Source organism: Artibeus jamaicensis, unplaced genomic scaffold (genome assembly GCF_021234435.1).
Source record: "Artibeus jamaicensis isolate MK-2021 breed Jamaican fruit bat unplaced genomic scaffold, CSHL_Jam_final scaffold_537, whole genome shotgun sequence".
Taxonomy (NCBI): Eukaryota; Metazoa; Chordata; class Mammalia; order Chiroptera; family Phyllostomidae; genus Artibeus; species Artibeus jamaicensis.
The window spans coordinates 15,093,202-15,120,379 of NW_026522047.1; the positions used below are offsets into that span (position 1 = coordinate 15,093,202).

At 41.9% G+C, this 27,178-nt stretch overlaps 1 protein-coding gene across 5 annotated transcripts in view; it reads right to left on the reverse strand.

Moving 5' to 3' along the window:
- Nucleotides 1-211: 211 nt before the first annotated feature.
- Nucleotides 212-27,178, reverse strand: part of INPP4B (inositol polyphosphate-4-phosphatase type II B) — a 515,731-nt gene continuing 488,764 nt past the window's right edge. For 3 of the 5 annotated variants that reach the window (XM_053658182.1, XM_053658183.1, XM_053658185.1), the window contains one exon: nt 6,287-7,654. In XM_053658182.1, the coding sequence (XP_053514157.1) occupies nt 7,480-7,654 (175 nt within the window). In that variant the 3' untranslated portion in view covers nt 6,287-7,479. Of the gene's footprint in view, nt 6,255-6,286; nt 7,655-13,064; nt 17,471-27,178 lie in introns of those variants that run through there. The other 2 variants (XM_037126042.2, XM_053658184.1) reach the window with 2 other exon arrangements.

A 27,178-nucleotide genomic window follows, 5' to 3' on the forward strand; every position in this document is an offset into this window, starting at 1 on the left:
AGCAAGCCCCAAAAGTGCATTCTGCTAATGACTATGAGGCTAACCTTGTATCAATGCAAAGTTTGCACTGTAATCATGGTCCAGTATAAAAGTAGTTTATTCTCTTTGAAATATTGTACACTCCACTCTTCTAATATTTTCATTAATTTTTGGACATTGCTATATTTATGAAAATGAAAAAAAGCATATTAGGGAGAAAAAGACAGAAACATAAAAAATAAAAATCACATTTATTTAAACAAAAATATACACACAGTGTACAATGAATATGGTTTCCACAGAACGATAAAACGAAATGATACTTCTCCAAATGAGCATTATAAAATGATCTAACCTACTTGTGCCTCATTTCCTAGGAATACACACATTATCAGTTCATCTAGAATATATATGTAACATAAAAAGAAAACAAGTGCCAACATTTCAGATAAGTACCACAAGAATCTCAAAATTAGATGTTAGATTAAATAAAATAATAAAATATTCACATGAAAAGTGTATGCGTGCAATGAATTGCACCTGTGCAGTGAAGCGGGTGTCTTATACAGTTATAGACACGTGGAGTTTGCCTTTTAAACATCTGAAAGTTCTGTAACATGAAATATTTTTAAGTACTGACAGTGGTGTGAAAGCATTGCGGAACCGAACAGATCCTGCAGCAGTCTTGCCAAAATCCGAGTCCACATTACTTACTAGTTAACAACACGGCACCAAGTCATCATTGAAGATGGACTGTTGGACTGTGTCCTCCGGAAGTATTTAGACCCTTTCGGGATGGTTGTGAATGCATTCAGACTGTAAGTATGAGCATGCAGTGTCTTCTTAACCCCGTTTACTCAAAGACCAGCAAGATACGGTTGGTTTATCAGGCACTGCCACTTGTATTAGGCACCCTGTTCCTGACAGTCACTCTCTCTGGGTACTGTGCTTGATTGTGAACCTTGTTTTCCTCTTGGTAATTTAAAATGATAAATATTCATGTCATCTATAAAAATGCAAGCTCCAGAGAACTGATTGCATGTACTTTTTATTGGTTTTTATTGTCACACAAGTTTTCCCTATCTCCTTGTGAGGAACAGGCAGGCATAATTTGTTTCTTTGACATCAGAAATGCTTCAGGCATTCTCTTCCATGCTTAGTGTGCCTAATGTGACTCAGAAAGTAAAAATCCAAATGTCCATACCTTAACTCTATACCTAGTTGCTTTGCAGTGTTTTGTCTAAAACATTAATTTTAGCCCCGGCTGGTATGGTCCAGTGGGTTGAGTGCCAGTCTGAGAACCAAAGGATCACCAGTTTGATTCCAGTCAGGGCACATGCCTGGGTTGTGGGCCAGGTCCCCAGCAGGGGGCACACGAGAGACAACTGCACATGGATGTTTCTCTTCCTCTCTTTCTCCCTCTCTTCTCCTCTCGAAAAATAAAAATAAATAAAAATCTTTAAAAAACAAAAACATTGATTTTACTTGCCTGTTCTGAAAGACAGTTTTTTCTATAGGTCATATCTGTTTGGAAAGTTCTGACTTAAAACTGCCAAAGAAACAAAAGTGATAATATGTTGGAGCTTTATATAGCAATGAAACGTAACTATGGAGGGGTATAGGTTCTAGAGACTGCTGCTGGACAGAATGAATGTGAATTCACCCTATGACTGTCAGTCAATGACACAGGTTTCAGAAAGTCATTCTCCAGCTCTTGAGGATGACTTCAGTTTCCTGTTTGCTTCCCTCATAATTGCTGATCACAGTTTATCTCAGACCAGTTTCTTAAATCTGTGATAAAAGTTAATAGATTCCCTATAAGATTACACAGAGCACCCTGTATACTGAACTTAACAACTGATAGACCACACTATTTGGAAATCAAACACCTTAAACATCTGTGGTGACTTAGCATAGTGCCAGGGTTTAATTTGTTTAAACTAACAGTTTGGGTTTCGGTTGAGCTGTATTTATTAGAATCTGGGCACAGTAGTATGCTACTGTGTTTTCCTGCTTTTAGCAAATGCTAAAATTATAAACTTCAAAATTAGTACTAAAGCACATTTTCACTGATACTCTAATTAGGCCAACATCTCCCTGAATTTAGCCTGGAGTTGGTACTGCTTACACTGAAGCCTCACTGCCAAGATTTCCCTGGCCAAACTCAGAGAGAGAAATGCATTGAAAAGCATCCTTCTGATTAAGAAACTTAATTATTAATAAAATACAAACACCAAATGTTGCTGATAGCCTAATTAGAGTCTTCAGAGAGGTTAAAAACTAAAACAAAATTTCGGTGACCTGAAGATGAATAATTGTATTTAATACCATTTTAATGATTTTTATGGCTTCCAATTGTTTATTTTCCCGAGATAAAGTGATGATGGCATCCAGTTGTGTGCCAAGAAATCTGTAACAGCTGGCTATCCAGCAATGCCAGACCATGATCCGTAGCATTGGGATATTGCTGTGGTGTAAATACTCCCACTGTGGTCAATTTCAAGCTACCAACGTGATGTTGCTGCGTGTGGAGCCAGGAGATACGCAGCAACATTCTATCATGTAACGTTGGGGCTGTGCACATGCAATTCATAAACAACCTCAAGAATAGAGATCAATGGAAGAATGCAGTAGACTGATCAGGAAGTGGGAGCCTTGCTTATTACCTGTGTTTTCAATAACATGTTCAGTTGTGTTTTATAATTTCATATTTAATGATGGCTGTGTTTGATAACTAACTTCTAAAATGTAATGGTCCACCTTCACGAGTCAGCATTAGGTAGTTCCGGGGCCTACTGGTGCGACCTCTCCTTGGCACATATCAAATTTTGCTTGGGAAAAATGCTGTCAGTTACCCAAATATTTCCTTTTCCGTTTTGAGTCTTATTTTATGCAAAATACCATTTTAGTTGATGGAGAAAAGGGAAGTACCCCCCCCATGTAGAGGCTAGAAAACTAAATTTTAAGGATTCAGTTTTTAGAAGAAAAGGTGTTCCTCTTACAGAGTAAGCCCTGGAGGCCAGGTGCATTGTCTGGTGCTCTAAATGGGCATGTGGACACATCAGTACAATCTGTCAGCTGCATCAAATGACCGCTCTGACTCACCAGGTAACGGGACTGACCAAAGGTTTCCATCAAAGGATTGTTTGGGACGAGTGTAGTCACACTCATGGCAATATTTACAAGAAAAAAAAACCACACAAGAGTCCTGGCTGGCGTAGCTCAGTGGACTGTGCGCAGGCCTGCGAACCAAAGGATAGTGGTTTGATTCCCAGTCAGGGCACATGCCTGGGCTGCAGGCTAGTTCCCAGCAGGGGACATATGAGAGGCAACAACCATACGTTGATATTTCTCTCCCTCTCTCTCCTTCCCTTCACCTCTAAAGATAAATAAATAAAAATCTTTTAAAAAATTGTAAAAAAAAACCCACACAAGAAACAAATGAATGATGTCCCCTGAGGGTGGGGCTGCTTCAGATACTTCCCGCCTTCCCGATCAGCCACCCTGTGAAAAATCCTTTTTTAACTGTGCCTTCTGTAGGACTCTGGCAGTAGGGAACACAGCACTGATATGTACATTTGATGATATTACAGGGGGCATGTTTTTGAGCAAAACAATGATCTCATTTGGAAATGCCATTTTCTTGGTTCATTTTCCGTTTTGACATGATCTCCTAAAATCAGCCTGCTGGGGTATGCATCTTTGAAATCAATGTGTGGATAGAAAGCATGACTGTACAAAGGAGGTTATAAAAGTTTTTTGCGTAACCTTGGCTCTTTGATTTAGACAGCCTTAATAATTAAGAAATAATGAAGTAGTTTTCCAAGGATACTTGGAATAGCTCTTAGGAAAGAGCCAAGTCGATATTTTTGTCTATGTGAAACGTGAATTTCTTTGATGAAATCCACCTTTATTTATTTATTTACTTATTTATTTAATTGCTGTTCAAGTACGGTTTTCTGTTTTTTACTCCCACCCCAGCTCGAATCCACCTTTAGAAGTATGCACAAATATAGGCACCCTGCAGGGAAATGCGGGTGACTATATTAATAATAAACAATCACTCAGATGCCTTTGTAGTTCAGGAATCGCTACCTTTTGAGGCATCTACATTAGTACTTATTGTAAAAGAAAAAAACATGTTTAAATGTCTCCCCAAAATTAAAAAAAACTTATTATTGTCTTTCTAGCTAAATATTTTTCTACATCTGAGTCAAGAGTTTTCACTTTTACAAATGCAAACACAAATTCTTACGCATAAGAGTATTTACATGGTGATAACTCACTTAGGCTCTTGGAACACAGGTGCCACATGACCTACTGAAGGAGGGCTCAGGGTTATCTGGGGAGATGCCCCTCATCCCAGACCGTCCACCTCAGATCCAATGGCACAGTGAGTGTAACCACAAACCCTACCGTTTTCAAATGAAACGGAACAATTCAGAGATTATAGTTAGTCCCTGACATGGAGAATGAGGTACAAAACAGAACACCGAGGTCACTTTCCCCAGGACAGACCCACAGCGCACACGGTCGTTTGGCAACTGCCTCAAATGTAACGCCTACGGTCATTAGCAAAAATAATAGATTGATAATTCTAGTATTAAACCCCCCAGAGGATTATCTAAAATTTGTATTAATTCGAAAAAACTCACGAACCTAGAGATCTGTTTGGAATCCTGATTTCAACAAATGTCTTCTATCACATGAGCTATTGAAAGCCCATAATACAATTCCATTCAGTGTGGTCATAGCTAAGACACGTCTGTGTAACCAGTTTCTGGCATTTCCAACTGAGATTTGTGCTCTGAATGGCATGCCCCTCGAATGAGAAAAGAAAACAATGAATTCTTAAAATTTGGAGAAAACAGGATTCATTTGTTCAGAGTGTGGTCATCTAAGTTTCCAGTCGTGACTGCCGATTTCTGTTTCACTCAATAGCATTTGCCCATAACTGCCATGTGCATTTGGCTTGGCAGTTGGGAGGAGAGCTAAGCCACAGGGAAGGAAGGTAACAGGAGGCCGTCATCGCGGTTCTAAAGTTATCTAGGTAGGCGACTCGGGGCAGAGCTTCCCTGGGCTTCGATGTAGCCATTTATAAAGGTGTTACACTAGGTAATGTCTAAGGAAGCTTCTCATTTAAAATTTTGGATAGTTTATAGTGTTATTTTCCTGAATAAGGACACATTGGAAATTCAGGTTGACAAATAATTGTTTTGGTCTGTCATTAGGGATGGCTGCATCTATTTTAGAAGGTTTATGCACGTATGCTACTCTACACCAGGCACACTTACACCACCTATAGTCTACACCAAGATGACTTTTGGAAAATGTCTCAAAGACATGCTGTTGACTGTCATAAACTCGACTACATCAAGTTCAGGCTGATGAAGATTCTCACTTTGCGAGTCCTTGCAGTTTCTTGTTCCTCACAGTGTTTTGCCTATTATCCTATTAAACTTTCTCTTGTGGCACTTTTACAACAGGACCATATAACCCAGGTCAGAACTTTGAAAAGAAAGCATGTTTTTGGAAAGTATTTTCACTGCTTTACTGACACTGTTCATCCACCTGTTCAGGAGGGGTAGTCGCATCTTAGCTGGACGACAAAGTCTTTACAGGCACAGCCGCAGGCTGTCCTGGAGTCCAGACCCTGAGCTGATGCAACCTCACTTCAGCTCACTAGAAAACTGCGGTTAAACCTCAGAAACGTGCTCTAAGAGTACGTGTGAGAAAAGCGGTGAAATGACATTGCCATGCCCCCTCTCTGCACCCGCACCTGGCTTCACTTTGGAGGGACAGCAGTGCTATCTGCATGGCCTCGAGTCCCCTGTGGACCTGTTTCCTCAGAACGTCTTCCATTAACGCACTCCATCAATGAAAGCTACACATTCCAAGCTGATCTCCACCAGCAAGAGTCAATACACAGAAGCTCAGAACTAGAAAGGACAATATTATGTAAGATTTTTTAAAAAATGGATTTCTCTCAGAGAAATGTGCTGATAACCGGTTCAAGTAACTCTTATACTTGGGCAAATATCCCTGGTCATGTCCCTCCACAAATTCAAGACAATAAAAAAAAAGGTAGAGATTATCCAACAGATGCGTATTTGTGTCCCTGTTCATTTACACGGTGGCAGCCTTAGGTGTCGGCCTTCCCGTAAGTCCCCTCTGGAGGTCTGTAGTACTTGGGGAAAGCCATCAGCTGTAGCATGTTGAAAGCATACTTTCTGCATTTGATATTCTTCAGTACATTCTCTATGCGGCATCCTTCTCTGGTAAAAGGGGAAAAAGTACAACTTCATGAAACAGAATAAATAAATATCCTTTATTTGTTCAATGCAGAGTTGCAGCAACAGTCCAAGTAAAAATAACAAAGATTCAACTCTACATTTTTTCCACAAATGATGATACATCTTACAAAATTAAATCCTAGGCCAGGCCCAATACCATTATTGCCCCTCTGAAAGAGATGATTAAAGTCTCTTTGCTCTTAACAGATCTTTAAGGTTTAATAAACTCTTCAAATATAATTTGCTCCACAATACAGCTTCACTTTAATCTCATAAATATATTTGCCTTTTTATAACTCTTCCACAAATTAATTTCTTTAAAACACATTAAAATCTATATGTAGCCCTAAGGATACAGGTTCTAGGAATAAGGCATTTAATTTATTAAGTCTGGCCCTATAGATTTTTAAAGGAAAGTTCAATCTCTATTTTAGTTCATTATTTTAGCTGTGCAACGATGAGAAAAATGGCTTCCGGAACAGCCTGGTCCGAGCGTCCACTTTATAAAGGAAGTGCTTGTGCACAGACGGTACAAAAGTCACAGGGGGGAAAGGGAGCATCAAGACACAAATGAGACCTTGTTGAAAAGAATAGAAAAGTACTCTGAAAGCCAAATCAACCCAAACAACCGTTACAAACAGGTTAATTTAATTACAAAACAGAAATAGCCATTCTCTCCACAGAGCTACTCGACAGAAACGGGTTAATGGCAGCAAAGAAATAACAAGACTACAGGTTAAGAAATCAAACAGAATGTTCTATCAGCTGATGGCGACAGTGGTTTGAGCACAGTGGCAATAAAGTCTGGAACCTCCCCCATCTCTAGGATGTGTCTCAGAGTTTCAGTGTGTTGTGCAAATTCAGTCTTAATTCCTTTAATAAATTCAGTGGGAAGAGGAACAGGAGGTGCAGACCTTCAAGCTTTCAGGATTCTGTTCTTTGTCTTATTCCAAAGATAGTAATTTAAAAATTCTTCTTGAGCTAGGGAACAGTGGGAAACAATTCTCCATGGACAAAAGAGCAAAATAATTCACTGAATGCATAGTACTTCTTTTTGTAGATTTTAGGAAAAAACAAAGAAGACACAATGCCCACATCTGTTAGTTTTAAATTCTCTGAATCTTAAAATGTAGAAATGTTACAGCGTTGTCCCCATAATTTAAAGTCCGTTGTCCTTTGTAGAAAAGAAAGGAATACAACATGAAACTTATTGGTATTTGGCTAAGAGTAACGCAAGACTTAAAATAAGCCACACAACCAGCAGGTGTGAGCTGACAAGCAGCAAGGCGACAGGATAGAAGTGTCGAGAAGTTGGCTTGTTATCAGAGAGACAGCCTGTTTCAGGATCATCAGATTCACTCAGTGCTCCCTGGGTCTGTCTGCTGTTAAACAGGGTGGGGGGTGAGGGGAGGAGAGAAAATAGCATAGTGTTCACACAGCAAAGAAACTCAACCTTACACATTCTGCAGCAGAACACATTATCTTACACAATGAGCCTGTTTCAGAAGGACATTTTATGCTAAATAGTCCCAAATACATCCTGTGTATTTTTTTTTTGCATTGACAAATGTTTCTCCTTGACAAACACTATTACAAAAGGAGATTCCTTTTGCTTTTGGTGCAAGAAGGAAGGGAGAGGCACTCTGATGATATTCGCATGGGTTGAATCTGTGTGTACAATGAAGAATCAAATGAGCACAAAAGCACCAATAAACGAGACTCCAAGAATAAAACTAAAATATGAACCAGCCCATAAAAATTAATCTGATAAGTACATCTCTGGCAAATGAAATGAAAACAGTATGTAGTGAAGCAAAAGAACGTGTCTGGCATATCTGAGCACACCCTGTACTGGTACTGCACCTATATGATGTGCTCCCATTATAAAAGTAGTTTATGGAGATGGCTTGGTATTTAAAATGAATGGAATACCTGACATGCCATCCTCGCCAGCCATAAGATTAGTTTAACAAAACCCCAGTCTGTGTCGTCCTGTTCCTTCAGCTCATAAATTCCATTGTCCCCTGTGCATCTTACTTAAATATCTATCTCCTGTACCCTCCTGAGCTTAAAAGAGATCCATTTTTGCAGAACGACACTTTGAACTATAAAGGATTGTAAATTACCAGATTGTGTATTTTCTGTGTGAGTAAAAAAACGGGCATTTGTAATTGGGGTTAGAGGCAGCTACAATTATGGCAAATCTTAAACAGGCCATACTGATACACGTTGAAAATAAAAATTGTTTCCTATGGTATATGTCATCAGTATTCAGAATTTTAATCATACTTAGTTGTCAAAGGGTGGGGGGTTGATCTCCACCAGCTCCTTCAGGTTTTGAGGCAGAAAATGCATCATTGTTCAGTGTTATGAAAAGTGCCATGCAAAAGTTACTTCTAAGCAAACCCCATAGCTGACAGGGCCCCCTCTCAACAGCTGCAGCCCCTGCAACCCCCCCTAGACAGGAAGTGTTTGACCAGGTGTTGACCAAACCAGTGGCCACACTTGGACAAACCATGCTCGTCACTGTTTCAAACAGCAAATAGATCATGTCACATGTGCTCGTGTTTCCCATTGTTTAGTGACACCTGAGGACCCTAAAGCCAGTGACCAAGCGAAGTCAAAGCTGATCTGGAAGACCAAAGATTTACTGAGCAGAAAAGAGGGTTATTTTGGACTTGCAAAATTTTTATCGTCAATTATACAGGGACCTTGGTGACTCATTGAACTTCCTGCTGCACATTAGGCAGGAAACATGCATTCGATTTGAAGGTGTGTTTCTCTTTGAATGTGAGTGCGAGTCCTTGTCCTGTGTTATTTCTTCTATGGGCTCATCGGGTGCCTGAAATCCCTACACTGCTAAGGCCAGGGAGATATTTTATTCACTTGTTCAGTCGATTACTACCAAGGGGTATCTCATTCTTTTACAGTTTCTAGTATTCACGGATCCCATAGAGAATATAATAGATTAGAAGAGCAACATGTGTAGAGGCAGCTGTGATACTCAGTCCATAACAGTGTGGACTCAGAGGTCAGACCACTGGGCTTCCAGCTTGGTTCCATCATCTGCTAGTTAACTAGCCCAGGGCAAAGCATTTAACATTTAATGTCTCAATTTGCTTACCTTTAAATAGTGTTAATAATAATAATAATATCTACTTCATAGAGCTGCTATGAACTATATCACTTCATAGTTATACTGACCAAGAGCCTAGCACTGACCAAGCACTCAACAACGGTTATGATTGCTGTTACATCACTTGAAAATGAAGAAATACACGCACCGTGGTAGTGTCTCTGGAACCTTTCTCCCTAGCGGGGAAACGTGGTCATGAGTCACACTGATCCAGACCCCAGTGCTCAGGGGAGGACGAGCCTCAGAGGTGGCGAGGAAGGGGCAGGGGGCTGGTCAGAGCTGCTCGCTTTCATGTGTGTGACTGAACTATGGCTACGCAAAGAAATCCGTCTGCACACCACCTCACTGCCCACGTCGGACATGGAACAACCATAACTATTTCAAAGAGGCCGCAGAGCAACCTGAATTAGTGTTAAACACCCAATCGGCCATGCTGTGGTCTGGCTGAAAAAAATGGTGGGAAATAAGGGTTCTAACTCATGTTTGAACAATTCTGAGAATCAGGGAAAAAACACCACAAAGAAGTCCATTACCATACACCGGTCGGTCACTTTGGAGGGGGCTTGGTCTAACATGTGAACTGGCCAGGGGCGGGTGGTGGGAGGAAGCTGGGTAAAGGGCCGAGGGAGGCCGGCTGGGTGACCGGAAGGTCCCCTTGGGTTTTCAGATGCACAAAGTAAAGAGAAAGGCCCTGAAGTGCTGTTTGCCTTGTTCCCACCCCCAATCCCGCCTCCACCAGCTACACAGACTTGAGCAAATACTCTCTCTCTTTCCACTACGATCTCACCATCCACACAGGGACAAGAGCATTGTTCAAAGGATTAAGTATGATGGCGCATTAAAAAAACTTAGCACGGTACCTGGTGCAAAATGAGGCCTGGATAAATGTCAGCTATTGTCATTCCTGTTATCCTCAATATCATCCTCACAAACACACCCTTCTGTCCAGCTTGAAGGTGAAGGCAAGCTGTAGTAAATCTTAGTGACATTGTCAGAAGTACAAATGCCTATTTATCTTCTATCTATGTACATGTGTATCTATGTCTCTCTCTATCATCTGTCTCCATCTCTTTATCTATCCAATTATTTATCTATCTATCTATCTATCTATCTACCATCTATCTATAACAGTGCAAATATTAGATTCTTATTACAGAGTTAGGTAAAACATAACCACAATCTACCAATATAATACTGCAGAAATACTCTTCTTTCTGGAAGGTCCACACCTAGGTAGGCTCTGGCCGAAGGGACCTTGTAATGTTCCTCACCACAAATGCAGGAGACTAATTTATAGCAGGTGGCTTTTTCTCCTACAAGTCCAAGAGCACATTTAACATTTTCCAGTCTGCTTGTTATATATATGCCTTCTAAGCAAAAAGTACTATATTAAAAGGTTGTCTTTTTTTTTTTTTGAGGGGGCAGTTTTACCATGGAATTAATTTGCTGTTTACTGGCTTTAATCTCAGGAGAATACGACAACACATGGAAAATGCCTCCTGCATAGTCGATCCCTGACTCACTGGGATTGAAAGCAACAGCCCAGGAGGCCCCTGACTCGGTCACAGAGCAGACCCAAGTGCTCTTGGGGCTGCCTCTGTGCTTCCCGCTAGGAGGAGCAGGAATGGTCATTTCCTCGTGGGCACAAACCGACTTTTAAGCACTCTGCAAGTGCCAAGAGCAAACGAGGGGCTAAGTGATAACATCCGTAATTTCCTCACCAGCAACGGACGACCAATGATTAATTAGTGGTGCCATGTAGGGACCCTAATAGTCCCGTCACTGGCTGCTGCCCTCCCTGACTCGGCAGGTCGCCATGGAAGCACATCACAAAGTTGTCTCCACTGAAAAGGTGACATAATCAGACATTTCGGGACAGTTACTGAATCTGCAGGAGAGAGAATCATTTCGTGCTTCCAAGACCTGTCAAAGCAATCACTTAAAATAGAAACAAGGAAAGATCTCACTTTTAAACACGTCCCTGCCTACACGAGGAGACATTTCCTCTACTAAAACCCGATGTCCGTGCTCAGTATTGGCTCACGCCGCCGCCCGCTTCTGTCCTCGAAGACTGTGATCTCCTGGACCAGAGGTGCCCACTGCAGGCATCTGCTCATCCCCTTTGCACCCCTGCCAACCAGAACTGGAGACCTCCTAGTTCCCCCTGCTGGGTAATCATTCACTAATAGTTTTCCTAGTTGCTATTTTATTCCTTTGACCACTACAGCTCTTCAAGTTCCCCCAAAGGAAAATGACCAATGAAAACTGAATAGACAATAGAATACAACTCAGTCATAAGATGAAATACTGCCATTTGTAACCGCATGGATGGACCTGGAGAATATTGTGCCGAGCTACATAAATCAGACAGAGAAATTTAAGAACCATATGATGCCACTCATATATGGGATATGAAACAGAAAGCAACAGGCAAATAAACAAGCCAAAAAAAGCCTCATTGGCATGGACAGCAGAAGCGGTTACCAGACGGGAGGTGGGGTGGAGAGGTTGAAGAGGGTCAAGGGCGTCCAATACAGTGACAGAAGAATACTGGACTTCGTGTGGTGAGCACACAGGGCGATACACAGATGAGGCAGCACGGAACTGTGCACCGTACAACTTGTATGATCTTATTAACCAGTGTCACCCCAATAGATCTGATTACAAAAACTCAATAAAAAGTATTTCCTTTTGACCAAAAAGCTCCCATAGTAAAAGCTCCCATACTAAAATAAGACTATGGCATACCTAATTACACCACGCTTGGAGCTACAGACATACCATCCTGAAATCATGAGCCAAGATTTCAGAACTAATATCTTCCAGAGCTTTATTGGACCATACATTCATCTGATGAATTAATTTTAATAGAGCATCATTTTCAGGCCCTGGACCACTGGATCGGGTCCGTTTTTAAACTGGCAGATCCGTGTAAAAAAGAATATATAATGTAACACTGGCATCATAGAATCATAGGCTCTCAGAGGTAAAGGGGCTTTTAAAGAAGCTCATGTTGAATCACACATTTTATAGATGGCGAAACCAGTCCCAAGGCTTTGCCTGCACTTCTGTGACGGCAGCCTGCAAGGAAAGGAGGCGGCGGGGGCAGAGTCGCTGGGTCAGTCGGCTGCCCTCAGGGTCTGGTGAGAGAAGGGGGTGGGGCCTTTTGTTTTCAGGTGAGACTAAGGTCCGTGAAATTTAGCAACTGAAAATATTCTTAGATGACAAATGATCTACCCAATCTTTAAAAAAAAATTCTATTTATAATTAGAATGGTAAAAGTCAATTTCCAGAAGTTTTAAAAATCTGTGCAGTTATTTAACTAGAGGGGACACTTTAATAGAAGCATATTAAGTATGGGATCATTTCCAATGGCCCAGAAGCAAGATTAGCCTTGATGGCCGCTGGCTCACCAGCTACCTTTAAAATGCCTTCTTTATTTCTAACTGGATTTCAGAACCTAATTCAATTATGTCAACCATCTTAAAAAGCCCCTAAATGAAGAAATTACTTGATAGACATAAGACCGTGTCTTATGAGTGTCTGGGTAACAGAGTGTCTCTAATAATCCTGCACACATTTGCTATATAAGAAAGAGCAGCCGTGAGCAAATCAATGCACTCAGAGAGAGTGTGAGCCCTCCCCGCGGAGCAGGGGCTCCTAGATGCAGGAATCCAAGGGGAGGGCTACTCGGACTGCACGAGGCTGGAGCACGGTAACCAGGAAGGTGGTGGAGGACTCGGGAACCTGGCACATCAGGAAAGAAGGGAGACGAAGAGAAAAAGAAGAATTCCACTGCGGCGGAGAAGAGGGAAGTGTATGGTTAGAAGACTGCTGATTTCAATAGTCAAAGGTTCTGTAGTTGGAAGTCTGGGTCCCCCTGAGGAGCAACGGAAGTGCCTGAGGTAAAGAAAGAGATCTCCCCTGTAACCAGAGCTACCAGGCGAGTGCCACTTCGTACACAGCATCTCACCCACTCCTGACAGAGGGTCACAGCGTTGGGGGTGTTATCTCCACAGGCTCAGAAGGGCTGAACGACTCCCTCAAAGAGCAGGCAAGGGGTTTTCATCCCTGTCTGGCTAATGGAGAAACCATCCTCCTTTTGCTTTCCGACTGGGATTCTTGAAGCACAGGTTTCTCAGAAGCTGCAGGTGTGATTTCTTGCCAGTTGTTAGATTAGAATATGTGACCTGCAAGGCTGCTTCTGTCTCCGCCTTCCTGTGGCCCTTTGATCCTTGACAACGCAACTACAGGACTTTGGAGATGCATGTTTTTCTACCGACAGGTGGCGTTTCAGCAATAAACCATTGGGGCAGCTGCCCAAACCAAAGGGTGCAAAGCAGGTCAACATTGTATCTGGTCTCTCAGGTTGTTCCTGCTCACTCTTATCTATTTTCCTATTCTAGTTTCAGAATTAAATAAAGAGCCTCACTTATTCCTCTGTTTTTAATGCATCTCGTTGGTATCACCTTTTGGATTCTTCTTCTCATGTCACTCTTTTAGTTTTAAAAATACCTTAAGATTGGAAATATATTTTTGTTGGAAAAAACAAGGCTCCAGGAGTGAACCTTTTGGATGGTACCCAAACGCTGCCTCAAAGAGAAAGAAAGTACACGCACCCAGAAAAACAACTCAAGAAAATACAGGAAAGTGGCTGGGTATCAAGTGGAGATGTGTCCTATAAATTTTTTAAAAAGGACAGGGAGGAGACATAATGAGATGAAAGTATAATTGCTTCCATCAGATCATTATCAGAGAACTGATTGCCGTTTTGATCTCTGAATTTGAGAAAGGAGATTTGGATGAGTTCCAGAGAGAAATGTCACAAATGATGAAAGAACGGAAGAAAAACGCTGACAAGGAAGTGTTTAGGGCTAATTTTGTTTGGATAAAGGAAGACTAATATGCGGTGTGATCGCTGCATTTAAATGTAGATAAGATGGTGGTAAATACTTTTTGAGACATTAATTTGTGTTTTGCTCTCTTGTATTTCAGGCTGTGGTACAGAGGGCCTGTGTCTGTGCTGAAAGCAAGAGCAGCCTGGACAAAATAGATTTGCCCTTCTTGAATCCTGTGAAGGGGAAAACGCGAGGTGTCCACTGAGTGGGAAAGGACCTTTGAGGGCTGAGAGGGACCGGGAAGAGGAAGAAAAGGAAAGAAAGGAGTGAGGGAGAGGGAGGGAGAGGAGCAATGACTGGGGAGATGACGAAGGGAGATGACAAAGGGACAAAGTTTGGTGCCAGAAAAGTGGAGAAGCCTCGTGCATGGTTCTGAGTGGTGCCTGGTGAGGGGGGACCCCTGAGGGAGAGGCTGGCCCTGGATCATGGGCCAGCTTCGCCAAAGATTCCCTTGTTTTGAGCTTGGCTTGGATGCAGTGAAATGAAGGGGCTTAAAGGTACCATAAGGGACAGGAAATAAGCACGTCCGTGGCGGATGACTGAGACAGAGAAGCCTTCCAGCAGTTGCAGTGCAAGAGAAGGCCTGAGGCAAGAGGGGACCTGGGAACACTGGAGACTGACTTCCTGTCATCCTGGCTGACGGGAGCTGAAACGTGGAACAAAACTTGTTTAACAGAATTCTTCTAAAAAGAAGGAAACCAAAAACCTAAAACACGACATCTTACGTACCTTAGTTTGTGGGCAGGTAGGTAAATAGGCCAATTCTACAAAGGAGTAAGTACACAGAGGTAGATATACGCCTACAGCTCATTTTCTACTTCCCATACAATGTAATTGTACAGGCACACCAACAAGAGGACTACATCTTAATCGCTTCAAAGTAGCAGCGAGAGAGCACCAAGGAGACTAGTCAGGAAAACATTCTGTTTGTTGTTCAAGTACTTAAAAATATAAACAACCATTATCTCAGTGCTCTGGTTGTCATTCTCCTGGAGTTTGGCATACCTTTTGTGTGCTGGTTAAGAGGAAATTAACATGCAAAAGTAAGACCTCTGAGTCTGTTCTTGATCCGCACCAGACAGAGGATAATGAGGTAAAGCCATGGCCAGCTGGTTCCCCGGTGAAGCTGGGGGTCTGGCAGAGCCTGCCTGGTTCCAGGGGCTGCTCATAAGCTCCGAAATAAAAACAGAACTCCACACGGACCCCTGGGCATAGCCTCTGCTGTTCTGCAAGCAGCCTGGGAAACGTAGCAGGTCTCAGTAACGAGGCTGTTTGGATCCCTGTAACAGTAGAGAAAATCAAGCCCAGCTACCTAGTTAGTACCCACGCAGTGAGGCCTCAACTTCTCCCCTTTAAAAACAGAGGATGTTAACAACTAACCAGAAGGATTATTGTGAGACTCTGTAAATGCACCTCCAACCTTCTCCATAGTAGGAATAAGTAAATAAGGACATAAATACACCCTCCCCCTGCCTCCCTTTGCTAAATCTCAGGTCTTGTGCAGGCAGCGAGGACCTTGAGCAGAGCAGAGCTGCCCAGCCCCGGCCTTTTCTCATTCTCTTGAACACTGCACACTTCACCTTCCCGCAGTGTGTGCACTTTCTCTGGGTGATGGCAACCAGTCCCGTGACCTCCCTATCATCTCATGCTGATGTGTCTTAAGTGTATCTCTCTAGTTCAGACTTCTCTGAATTACAGATACATATACTATATCTTCACTTGGATGTCTAACAGGTATTTTAAGGTAGTGAAGGGTGGCCAAACAAGCCACCACAAAATACGCCACACTGGCATAAGGATTGTTTTGAGCTAATGGCCCTTGAAAAACAGCAGGTACAAGACAGTGCTCTGACCTCAGCTTTTGCTCCTGAAAGCAAGAGAGTAGAATCCCATGGAAAAGATGCCCTCCCCATGCCAAGAGGAAAGAAACATCCTTGTCACCACAGACAAGGATTCAATGCCGAGAGAATCCTATACAAGGTGACTATGTTAAAATAACTCTTATTTTTCCTCTCCTTGTTCGGCCTCGGAACAAGTATTTAGTTTTTGACACTTAGAGTCTTTGTTTTCTTATAAAGATTTCCATGTACGTATAAAATGTGTATGCTTTTTTCCTATTTAATTCTCAGGCCCAGTGGGAAATGCTCACAGGGTAGAGGATCAGTTCGACCTCCCCAACAGTTTCAAGGTCAGATCATAAATCGAGTCCGCTGCCTCTCCCACCTTTCCAAGCCAGCTGCTCCCTTCCTTCCCATCACAGAAAAGGACGCTCACCCACGCTTACACACTCACATTAAGCACTAGAGCTCTCTCTGATTCCTCTGCTTCTTTGCACCCACGTCCATCTGTCAACCATTCAGGCCACTTCGTGCCACCTCTACTGCTGCGACCTGTTGGGACCCACCGTCACCTTGCTCTTGTTCTAACAGGAGGAGTTCCCCTGCCTTCGCCACTCTTGTCCCTCTGTGTCACTAAATCCTAAGGCGTCCATTGAGACACATGGCAAAGCAACGAAGGCACATTCTAGCTGCATTTGAAAACCAATTCCCAAAGAGCTTTCCTGGAATGAAAATTCAACTGCTTCCAGCTGCCCACAGGGAACCGAGCTGTCAAAAGAGCAGGGGTGCTTCCCCATCCAGAGGGAGGTGGAAACATTTCAACTGCTCAGCACTGAGACCAGAGCTCGTGCATCTCAAGGAGGAAGTTCGGCCGCATCCTCTTGCTCCGTAACCTCCCGGGTTCTCAGTTCCTCACACCACAGACTTGTCTGTGGTATCACAGGGCACTAGAGGGATCCTGCCAACCTTTACAGAGACAGAATCCTGCTTGCTTCCGGCCTTTTGTGTTGCATCTGACACGGATGGAGTTGAGTATGAAGCAACTCAATAGGAGAAGCTGCATTCCCAGTGTCGTGTCCTAGCAAAGGTTCACTCCAACCCCCTTGTTGAATAGGAGCCTCGGAGGGAATCAATTTAGACATTGTGTCCTTGGAACCGTTAGAGTATTCATCCTTCTTTATAAGGACAGGGTCTCCTTTTCTTCTGCTCTCCAATCTCTTCCTATTTTTTGTCCCCCAGTTCTCTCTTTACTCCCACCATCCTCAGCAAACAGCAAGATGCCAATTTGTGTTATCTGCTTCTGGAACTAAAAGGCCTCTGAAAAATCTGGGGGAGGAAAGAGACAGTCAAGAATTTTAGAGCTTAGATTTGCAGACAAGTTCATGGCTAAAAACAATTGTTACACAGCTATGAAAAGGGCAGTGTGAAATATACCAAAGAGGACTAACTCCAGGGTATAACTCGAAGTGTTTTACACATATCATCATTAATCTCTGCTACAGGAAATGCGTCTTAGAGAAACAGACTTTTGTGATGGTCAGGAAAGACTAAGCAGAATTTCAATGGCTTGAAGGCTAGAAATTGGGTGGGGTTGGGGCATGTAAGTAACATAAAGAGGATGAAAACAGGAAAATATCAGATGCATATGGAAATGACCCAGTTGGCTTTGGTTATAGTAATAGGGCAGCAAGGAAATCAATGGAAATGTTAGCATACTTTCTTTTTTGTTGCTTATTTGTATATTTTAGACATTTTCTAAAATAAACACGTATTTTGCAACAAGAAATCCACCAACATCATTTTAAAATTGGGCTGGACCATGTTGCAAATGTTTGTGTTTGACGACCAAAAACTATCCCGAAAAAAATTATTGCAAAAGTCTGATTGGTTACGTGCTGTTGGACAGCACCCTGATACAACAGGTAGGATGGCTTCAGCCAGAACTGCAATGGGAGTGGAATGAACCAGAGGCAGAGACCGAGGAGGAGGTCATTGTGATAATCAAGGCAAAAAGTGATGAAGGAGGGAACCTGGAGTGACAGGGAGGACGAGGAAGTTACAGAGGCTGAAAGAGAAGTAATCTGCAAAAATAAATAAATAAATAAATAAAGCAGAGTAGCATACGGTAAGAATTTAGATAGGTAATCAGGGAGAGAAAAAAGTTGAAAAAAATGTTCAGAATTTAGGGGGAAATGCATCCTATCTAAGCATACTATGTTTGATGTGTATAATGAAATATAGATCTAGAGAGACTCTATACTGCATTCTAGGCCCTAAATTTGGAAGTTTCCTGCAAAATGTGGGTGAAGTCATGCAGGCTGGGAGCATGTGCTGAGCAGAGATGAGAGCTAAGGGCAAAATGGGGGAATGCCTGCGTTTGTAAGGCCAGTGAGGAAGGAAGCCAATGGGGACCCGGGACCGGGGCAGAAAACAGTCACAAATTCAAAGAAAGGTGTTAACTAGAGTGACAAATGCGACAGCAGGAGCAAGTACAATACAAAGTTGATAAATGTCATTGCATTTGATTACATGACTTGGAGCCTTCAACCTTCAGTAGAACTTTAGAAACAGAAATTCGTTACAAGCAACTGGTGAATAAGTGACATTGCTCGGATGACAGCATCCTGTTCTACCTCAATGACTGTATGTCCGGAGACGGGACAGTGACAGAAGAAAGCCAGCACAGATCATCTCAGGGAGGCAGCAGGGCTGGCGAGACTGTTTGAGGATCGGAGCAGTAAGCATGTTTGGAGGCACAGGGGGAAGTGGGAATGGGGGAGATGGAGGGATATGGGATAGTTGGGCATCTGATTCTTTTCAGGAAAAAAAAAAGTACAGTTATGGGTTGGAGACTAGCTGTAACACAGGATGCTTTTCCTGTTTATTGAAAAGTCCTGACTAAGTGGAAATCCACTAACCTCAAAGCGCCCTGATTCATCCGGACAGGGAACTGAAGATAAAGGCATTTCGAGGCTGGGACACAGGGGATGTGGGAGAGTGATTAGAAGCTTAAGCTCTTTGCGTTTTGTGACACCATCACAACATTTTGCAATGGACTCTCAGTGGTTTAGTTAGAAAATAACGCCAAGGTGGAATCTCTGATCACTGAACCATTCATGCCACCGTAAATCAGAACGTCTGTGGGGCTGCTGGTGTGTCCAGAGCAGCACCAGTGCGTATAACCTTGAAGCCCAATGTCACGCAGACCCCAGGAGTTTCGATGTTACATTTACATACAACTCTCAAATGAGTGTATATTTGTCCTCATCGATTCATTTTTCATATGGTTGTTTGACTGAAGCTTTCCGATGACCCTATGAACATAAACTACTACTTACTAGAAGCCAACGCTTCATCAACACAGCAAATGACTATGCTAGAATTCATTGTTCTGCTTCCTTTGTAATTTCCAATACAGCTAATGATATTAATTATTTGACACTACATTTTGTGTCCAACACACCAGCCCTGATCACGGTCATGGGGAATGCCTATAACTGACTTCCCAGAAGCAACTACTTGGGGTAAATCAACGATCCTAAAAGATTCCCAGCTGTTTTCTCCTTACCAGATGGATACTTCCTTTTATTTTTCTGCATAATGCTGAGCTTTTTCTTTTTTTTTGTAAAAAATTAGAACTGTCTTCACATGTTATAGTAAATTGACTATGGATGCTGATTAATTTCCCCTTTTGATCTGTGCCTCTCAGTCCCATCCCCAGATAAAAACTACAACTCCATAAAAATAATAATTCTCAAACTATCCGTGATAAAGTAGGTTGGGGAAATGCAAGGTTAAAAAAAGCAAACCGGATTTATTTATTTACTTATTTGTTCAAGGAACAGTATTACCGGCATCGTGCCTTGAATCAGAGTCAGATGGAGTCAGAGTACTCAGAGAGAAGGATATCGACACAGGAAAAATGGACAGATCCCAAAATGACAAGGGCCCTGGCATTTCAGGGTGAGGACTTTAGCACTCCCCTCTGTGTAGTGGGGAGAGACATGATCACCTTTGTGTAGAGCACCCTCATACAAGAGAGCACGAGAAAAGGGAACAATGAAGAGACTGCAACAGTGGGCCAGGGGAAAAGGAATAAAGGTCAGGAATAAAACAAAAGAAACATAAGCGAATGAGAGATGGGGAAGGGGGTGATCTGACATCTTGGGGAAAATGCCTTAAAAGACTCACAGGCAGAGCAGTGATTATAAATTCTAAGCACCAGAAAAGGGTATTTTATCTTAAATTCATTTTTTCCTCTCTTTCCTTCTTTGTAACTACACGGATGCAGATAACCACACCGAGTCTAACACAGCCAACATTTCTGACACTTGTTACAATTTTCTGCCATAATTCTTGAAATGGCCGTGTTGTTTGCCAAACAGATGGCTATCGAGACAAATATAAAACATCACTCACAGCCAACTGTGGTAATTGCTTAGAGTTAACTTTTTCGATTAAAATAAAAAATGTGTCAGTAGTTTCATTCTTGTAGAACCAAGAGAATCTTGGGGGCACCCGAGTTTCTTTTTTCTGCTGGTTTGGTTCAGGCTTTGTTGCACATCAGTGAGAAACCACATTCTGTATCGATTCTCTTCTCTTCAATTTCATACTACCTACAGACACAGAACTTTGAGAAAGGACATTTTCCTACTTCTCCCTCGTTTTGACAACTCATACATTGTGTGAAGCTTTTCTTCAACTCAGACTGTTGGAGCTAGACAGGACCCCTGGAGCTCACGGGGCCAATCCCTTTGTTTTTCAGATGAGGACGCTGAGGCCTCCACGGGACTCATGTGCAGAGCTGTGGTGCAGAACTGGGACTGTGTGCAGACCAGTGAGACTGATGCCATTCTTCTGTCCCCACACCACAAAACAATCTCCTCTCGGCCGCTCCCTGGCGGAGAGGAAGGAGCCGCTCTCTCACCCCGACAGTCCCGTATCCTCTCATTACTGTACACATTGAGAGGCTCATTCTCATGGGAAAATGCGCCTAGGGGTTCAGGAGGGAGCCGAGCTGGAGGCTGTCTGTGTATGACTCGTTATGATCTCTCTGTTCCTCAGCAGTCCCTACGGCTTGTGGTTTATTTTCCTGGACAATCAGGATGTGAAATTGGTCTTTCTGAACCTGCCGAGGTGGCTGCTGCTGTTCCACCTTACAAACCACAGATGATTCCAGGAAACGACAAAAATGAAGGGATGGGTTCACATGACGCTCATTCACAAAGCATCACCTAGGGTCATGGAAAGTTCTGGATAAAAGTTACCATTTATTGAGTGCTGACTATTTGTTTTAGTCACTCTCATATGCAGATGGAGAAAATTCTGAGACATGGTCCCATGCAGGAGAATATGCACATTTGTTATAAACTCCATGTGCCTTTATTATTTCACCCAGCAGTCACAAGTCTGAGAACACACCCGAACAAACACCTCCTGCAAGTCAAAATGCACGGAGTTACTCACTACAGCACTAGGTGTAATTGTGAAATATTGGCAGAGAGCGTTAAGTGCCCAATCCTGGTGATTAGCTGATTTCATAATTGCTTATCACTTCACCCCCATGATCTTTAACTTTCACACCATGACTGTGAGGTAGCTACAAAGATCCCTTTGGCAATGGGAAAACTCAGAGATATTAGGTAGAATTTCCAAGCTTACCTGGTAAGAAGAGATAGCAACAGGATTTAAATCTGGTTCCTTCTCAGTCCTAAGTCTACGCCCTTAACAACTGTGTGACACCTTCTTTTTCTATATTCTGCACTGTGCAAGAAACCATGTAGATACAGTACCCACAGACATGGCTTTACCCAAGATAGCCCATCATACTCAGAATACTTAGAGAAAAACATGTAGCATGACCCTAAATGAAATGAAGGTTTTGAATCTAAAGAGTTCTCAGTGTGGACTTAGCCTTCAAGTCCCACACCCCCTAGTTTGCTCCAGCCTATGCTTATTATGCCCCAGTAGGATTTAGGTGGAGGCCACCTAGGTAAAGGGGCATCATATTATAAAGGAAATAAAAAGGAAGAAGACAGAGGCACAGATTCATGGTGTTGACTGTGGTTTTACACACTGGCTCCGTGAGTGCGTAGGGGCTGGTATTTATGAGACAGAATGGCGAGGAGATGAGGGCGAGACAGATACGGAGGCCTGCAGGGACAATCAGGTGAGAAGGAGATGAAGTGACACCACAAGACCATACGATTCTACCTGATACACTGGGTTTTCGAAACATTCCTTTAGAAAAATACGGGGTAGGTTGAACGTCGAGAGACTGGAAACAGAAAAGCCAGTGAGAAGAATATTGAAGCAATCAAGGTGCGAGGGAAATAACACAGGGTGGCAGAGACACCCTGTCACCACAAGGGGAGGACACGGCAGAATTTCAGTCAACAGACAGATAATTGAGACTTGGGACATCGCTGTTTTTGACTCCACAGGCCCCAGCTTCTGGTGCCACTGTCACGGGCAGCAAGAGAACAACAGAAGTCAGCTTAATGCACTCATGAAGCTCTGCAGCCAAGGGACAGGAGCCAAAAGTGTTTATACTTGTTTAGAAAATGTGACGGGAGAATTGTATCATGTAGTACAGAAAGTACAGGCAAACTGAACTGTTGTCACAGGCAACTTAAGTTTGGCAAAACAGTACCATGTCACAGTGAGTGCATTAAGCTGCTTGAATTGTGTTGGTTTTGTTCTGTACAATTTGTACATTTGGTTTGGCTTTATAGGTGTACAAGAGCTAGAGGCATAAGGAGTCTATGCCTGGTTTTACGTCTGGGTGTATATGAGTAACATCATACTAAGAACAGTTTGTGTCAGAACGGAACATATGCAATGATTGCTTTCTTGAAGAGGTCAACATATGACTCCAGTTTGAGAAAGAGTCTTCTATACAAATAAGATTGCTTTTGACATCGCTGGCTTTGACAAGGAGGTAGTAGTTATTGGTGATGTACAACTTAACAGTTGACACAGACTGGTGTATTGAAATCACGTGGCAAAGGGATGGGAAGAATATGCAGGGTTAAATAACAGCGGCAGTCGAGATCACATCAAGAAGTGTAGGCTGTGCATGATGAATTATGGAGGGGGAACATAGAATGAAGAAATAAAGGTAATAAAACTAACCATATAGATTTTGATGGATGCTCATTACTTAGTATAATAGCTGCACTTGGCTAAAATATGAGCTTGCGGTTATGTGGTGGACATAAAATACATTTCTGTCCAGAAAGATGAATATATCAATAGGTAGGAAGTGTTTTCTGGACAGATTAATAAATGACAATTTTCCAGATGCACTGAAAGACAAAGCATTAAGAAATATGGAAGACAATTCAGATGCCATATCTAACTATCCAAAACCACGAATCAATTAACAAATGGCCTGTGGATCACAATCATGGACTCAAGGGGTTGATTTTAGACTTCTAGCAGGTTGCATTGTGGAGCTCATAACCTCATGGCTCAAATATGTACTTTCATTACTTTTTCTAAATAAAAATAAATAATCCATGGAAAAATCAGCTGCAAAGCAGTTTGTAAGGGGGCCACAAAGAATTGGCTTTATATAAGGAAGTTCCAAAGTTAATCTAACAGTGATCTAAGACAGTCTTATGTAGCTCTATGAAGTGAAAATGGACTGGGGTGCTTCTCTTTTTGTTTCAAAGAAACATATTCTAATGGATTTCAATTTAGCAGCAGAGGAATTTATTGTCACTCACATTACCTTAAAATATCTGCAATTAGAGAAAATGAATAAAAAGTCAACATTGATCAAAAACCAAAATACAAATTATTAGGTTATAGTTCCCAATAACTCTATAAATTATCAGTCTTTCAAAATAATTCTCAGTAGATCACACAATGTATTATATAAAGAGATTATCTATCTATCTATCTATCTATCTATCTATCTATCTATCTATCTATCTATCTATCTATCTGGCGTGGTGCTTATGTACTAGAGTTGGAAAATCCTAGCTTTGAATCTAGTTTGCCTCTTGCTACCTGTGTTACTTGGACAAGCAATATCATTTTGCTAACTTTTCATTCTGTCATTTTAAACAAGGGGATGATAATAGCATTGTGATACACAGGTTGATACGAAAGTCAAATACAAACACAAATAAGTATGCCTCTAGATAGTGTGTTTAGCATCCTGGCCTGTATTAAGTACTCAGTAAGTGGTAATTATAATTACTAGTGTCATTACAAATGTCATTAAGTTTATTTATTAAATGAGTGACAATGAAATAATCTGCAAGCTCTCTGTCCTAATGACTAATGAATTTTGAAAACCAGACAATACAACATAGAATCGTCTCTGTAAAAGTTATAGTTCACAGTAATGGTTTCAAGGGAAGAGCACAGCTATTATTTCTAATAATACTTTGTTCTTATGATTTATTTATAGGAACAAATGCATATTACATTACTCTCTCTCTAAATATTTTCCTAAACTTTATGAGTACAAATTTGAGGGGCTGTTGAAAAGAGTTTGTTTTTTTTTAACCAAAAGATAATGAACTTGTTTGCTTTTACAATTATACATCATGGAACTGTTTCCCTTACATTCCTTTTCCATGTCTAATTTAATCATATGTAAAGCAGAAGGACTGAGTCCTTCAGCCTTATGCTTTATCTTAGTGCACCTGAAATAAACATTTGACTTGGCTTATGTTATGCTCTAACAACCTTAATCAAAAATTATTAATATATATCAGGATTTTTGTTCAAATATTTACACGATGAATAATTATAAATATTTAATCTCTTATAATTGAGATGATTATTAGAGAGGTTGGATGCAGGCTGAATTATGAAAATGCTTAGGGGTTTCTAAAGAGGAAAGATGTTGCTCTTTTATTATGGAGCTGGCTTATTTATCCCCTCGGTACCACTTAAAATTTATTTCTACAGTCGTTGCTGCCTGATTGCTGAAGCACAACCCGTGTTCCTCTGTTCATCAACAGAAACAGGAGCGGCTGCGCATAGACATAAATTAAAACAAATACACAGGTTCCTTTCTCTTCCCTCCAGTGCGGCATAGACAGGCACACACTCACAAAGCAACATTATTTCCTGGAAAGATCTAGTCTAACATACATGGGACACTTTTATTTAACATCGTTTTGAAAACTATGCCTTGATTCCATCCACTGCCCAAATGTGTGGTGTTTAAATCACCTCGTTTCCTAAGGTGACAATTCCCCAAATGGGGTCCCAGGAGGTCCTGATGGACGGGCAGCACTGGGGCACCAAAAGCCCACTTCCTCTGTGGTGGAATCTTCCTAAGACTTCAGGACAGAAAGGTGTTGGGGGCTTCTGGGAGCTGGCAACAGGCCATTTGTGCCCTTGGGCGGTGAGTTCTCAGGCATTCACTGTAAAGTTAGTTATTTGTTGAAATGTACATTCATGCTTCATGCACTCTAACAGTAACATCAGTACTCTGACATGACGCACTGAGATATTCCAAGGGCATCGATGCATTGATGCATGGCAGTGCCTCACCTCAGGCAGACACTGCATGGACACTGATGCTCTGTGTGAACAGAGAGGACATCCATAAGTGGCTGGACACTAGTGGCGGGGCTGCTGGTGCTGGTATTTCGTCTCCTATTCTTTGTCCCAACAGAAGGCCACCACATCTTTACAAACATGAGCGTTAAAATTATATCCCAGCCACAGCCCAGCTTATCAAAAATGCTTCAGATATGTTGGAGTGCTTAATTCAGAATTTATCTGAATTCCTCAATTTCTGTCCAAGAAATTGTGAAAGAGAGAACCCAGACACTGCAAGGGACAGTGAGTTACTAATTGCCCACCTCTCTCCCTGAGAGCAAGAAGGTTACAGTAAGAACTCAAATTCAGGTCTTTCCTGTGTCGACTTTCACCAGTGGCATGGGCTCCAGCAACCATTCTCTCGTTCCCTGGAGGCTTAACTTAGGCCTGCTGAACACTGGCCTAAAGATGTGTAGGTCGGCACAATCATTTATTCATGTCCGTTGGATGCAATTTCGGACTTTAATAATAAAATACTAAATGACACCTAGGATGAAATGAATGTGTCTTCCTAAAAGCCCAGATGGTTTTAGGGAGTTACATGGACACTAGAAAGATATGTTGTTGTTTTCTTCTTGGAAATATTTTATGACTCTAATCAACGTATCACTTAGTGTATTTAGTTATACATTGTTATACATTATGAACCTTTGCCTTCCGCTATTTCTTAAGATAACATTGCTGACCTTTTATGCATTTAGAAACTCCTTATGGAAGTGTTCTATAGGTCATTTGAAAAACCCTCTGATGACCCTATATGCTGCTTTGCTGTCCTCTATTTTGCATAACATAAAATGCAACAAAAGCTGGCTGACTCCCCTGTGCTCCAGGTAATAACGTGCTGAGCCACAGTGCTTTGTTTTTCTATCTGCTTCTGTGGAAGTGAGCACCTTCTGAGTAGCAGCTGGAAACTCCACGACTGTATCTGAACGCTTTTATATGCACGTATGAGATAATCACTGCTGCAAGTTCAAGTTCATTACAGCCTCATTTCAAGTTCCAGCTGGGAATTAAACTTAAATTGAGACTGAAATGGGTTTTGTTATCCCTATTGTGCTGCTTAGAGGAAGACGGTGCACGTTGATGGGGAGAATGATTGCCTCCGGGGCACGACTGGAAATAGTTCACAACACACACACACACACGAATCTAAAAAGCAGGTAATTCCAAAAATAGTCCAGAGAATTTTTTTTCCCACTAGAAACTAACTTAATGGTAGGTATTCACCTGCCTGGATTAAGGGTCTGCGACATTTCTTTTAATGTTTTCTGATCCACTTCATTCCTAGTGCTGTGATTATGGGAGGCTGGATAATCACAAAGGATTCCTAACACAGGCTTAAATATATCCACAGTCAGATTAGGGCATTGGTGGGCACCAATAATTTAGGGGTAGTGATGCTAATCAACTTAAGGGAAACAAGCTTCATTACATATGGTCTGTAAAAGGGAATAGATGAAGGTC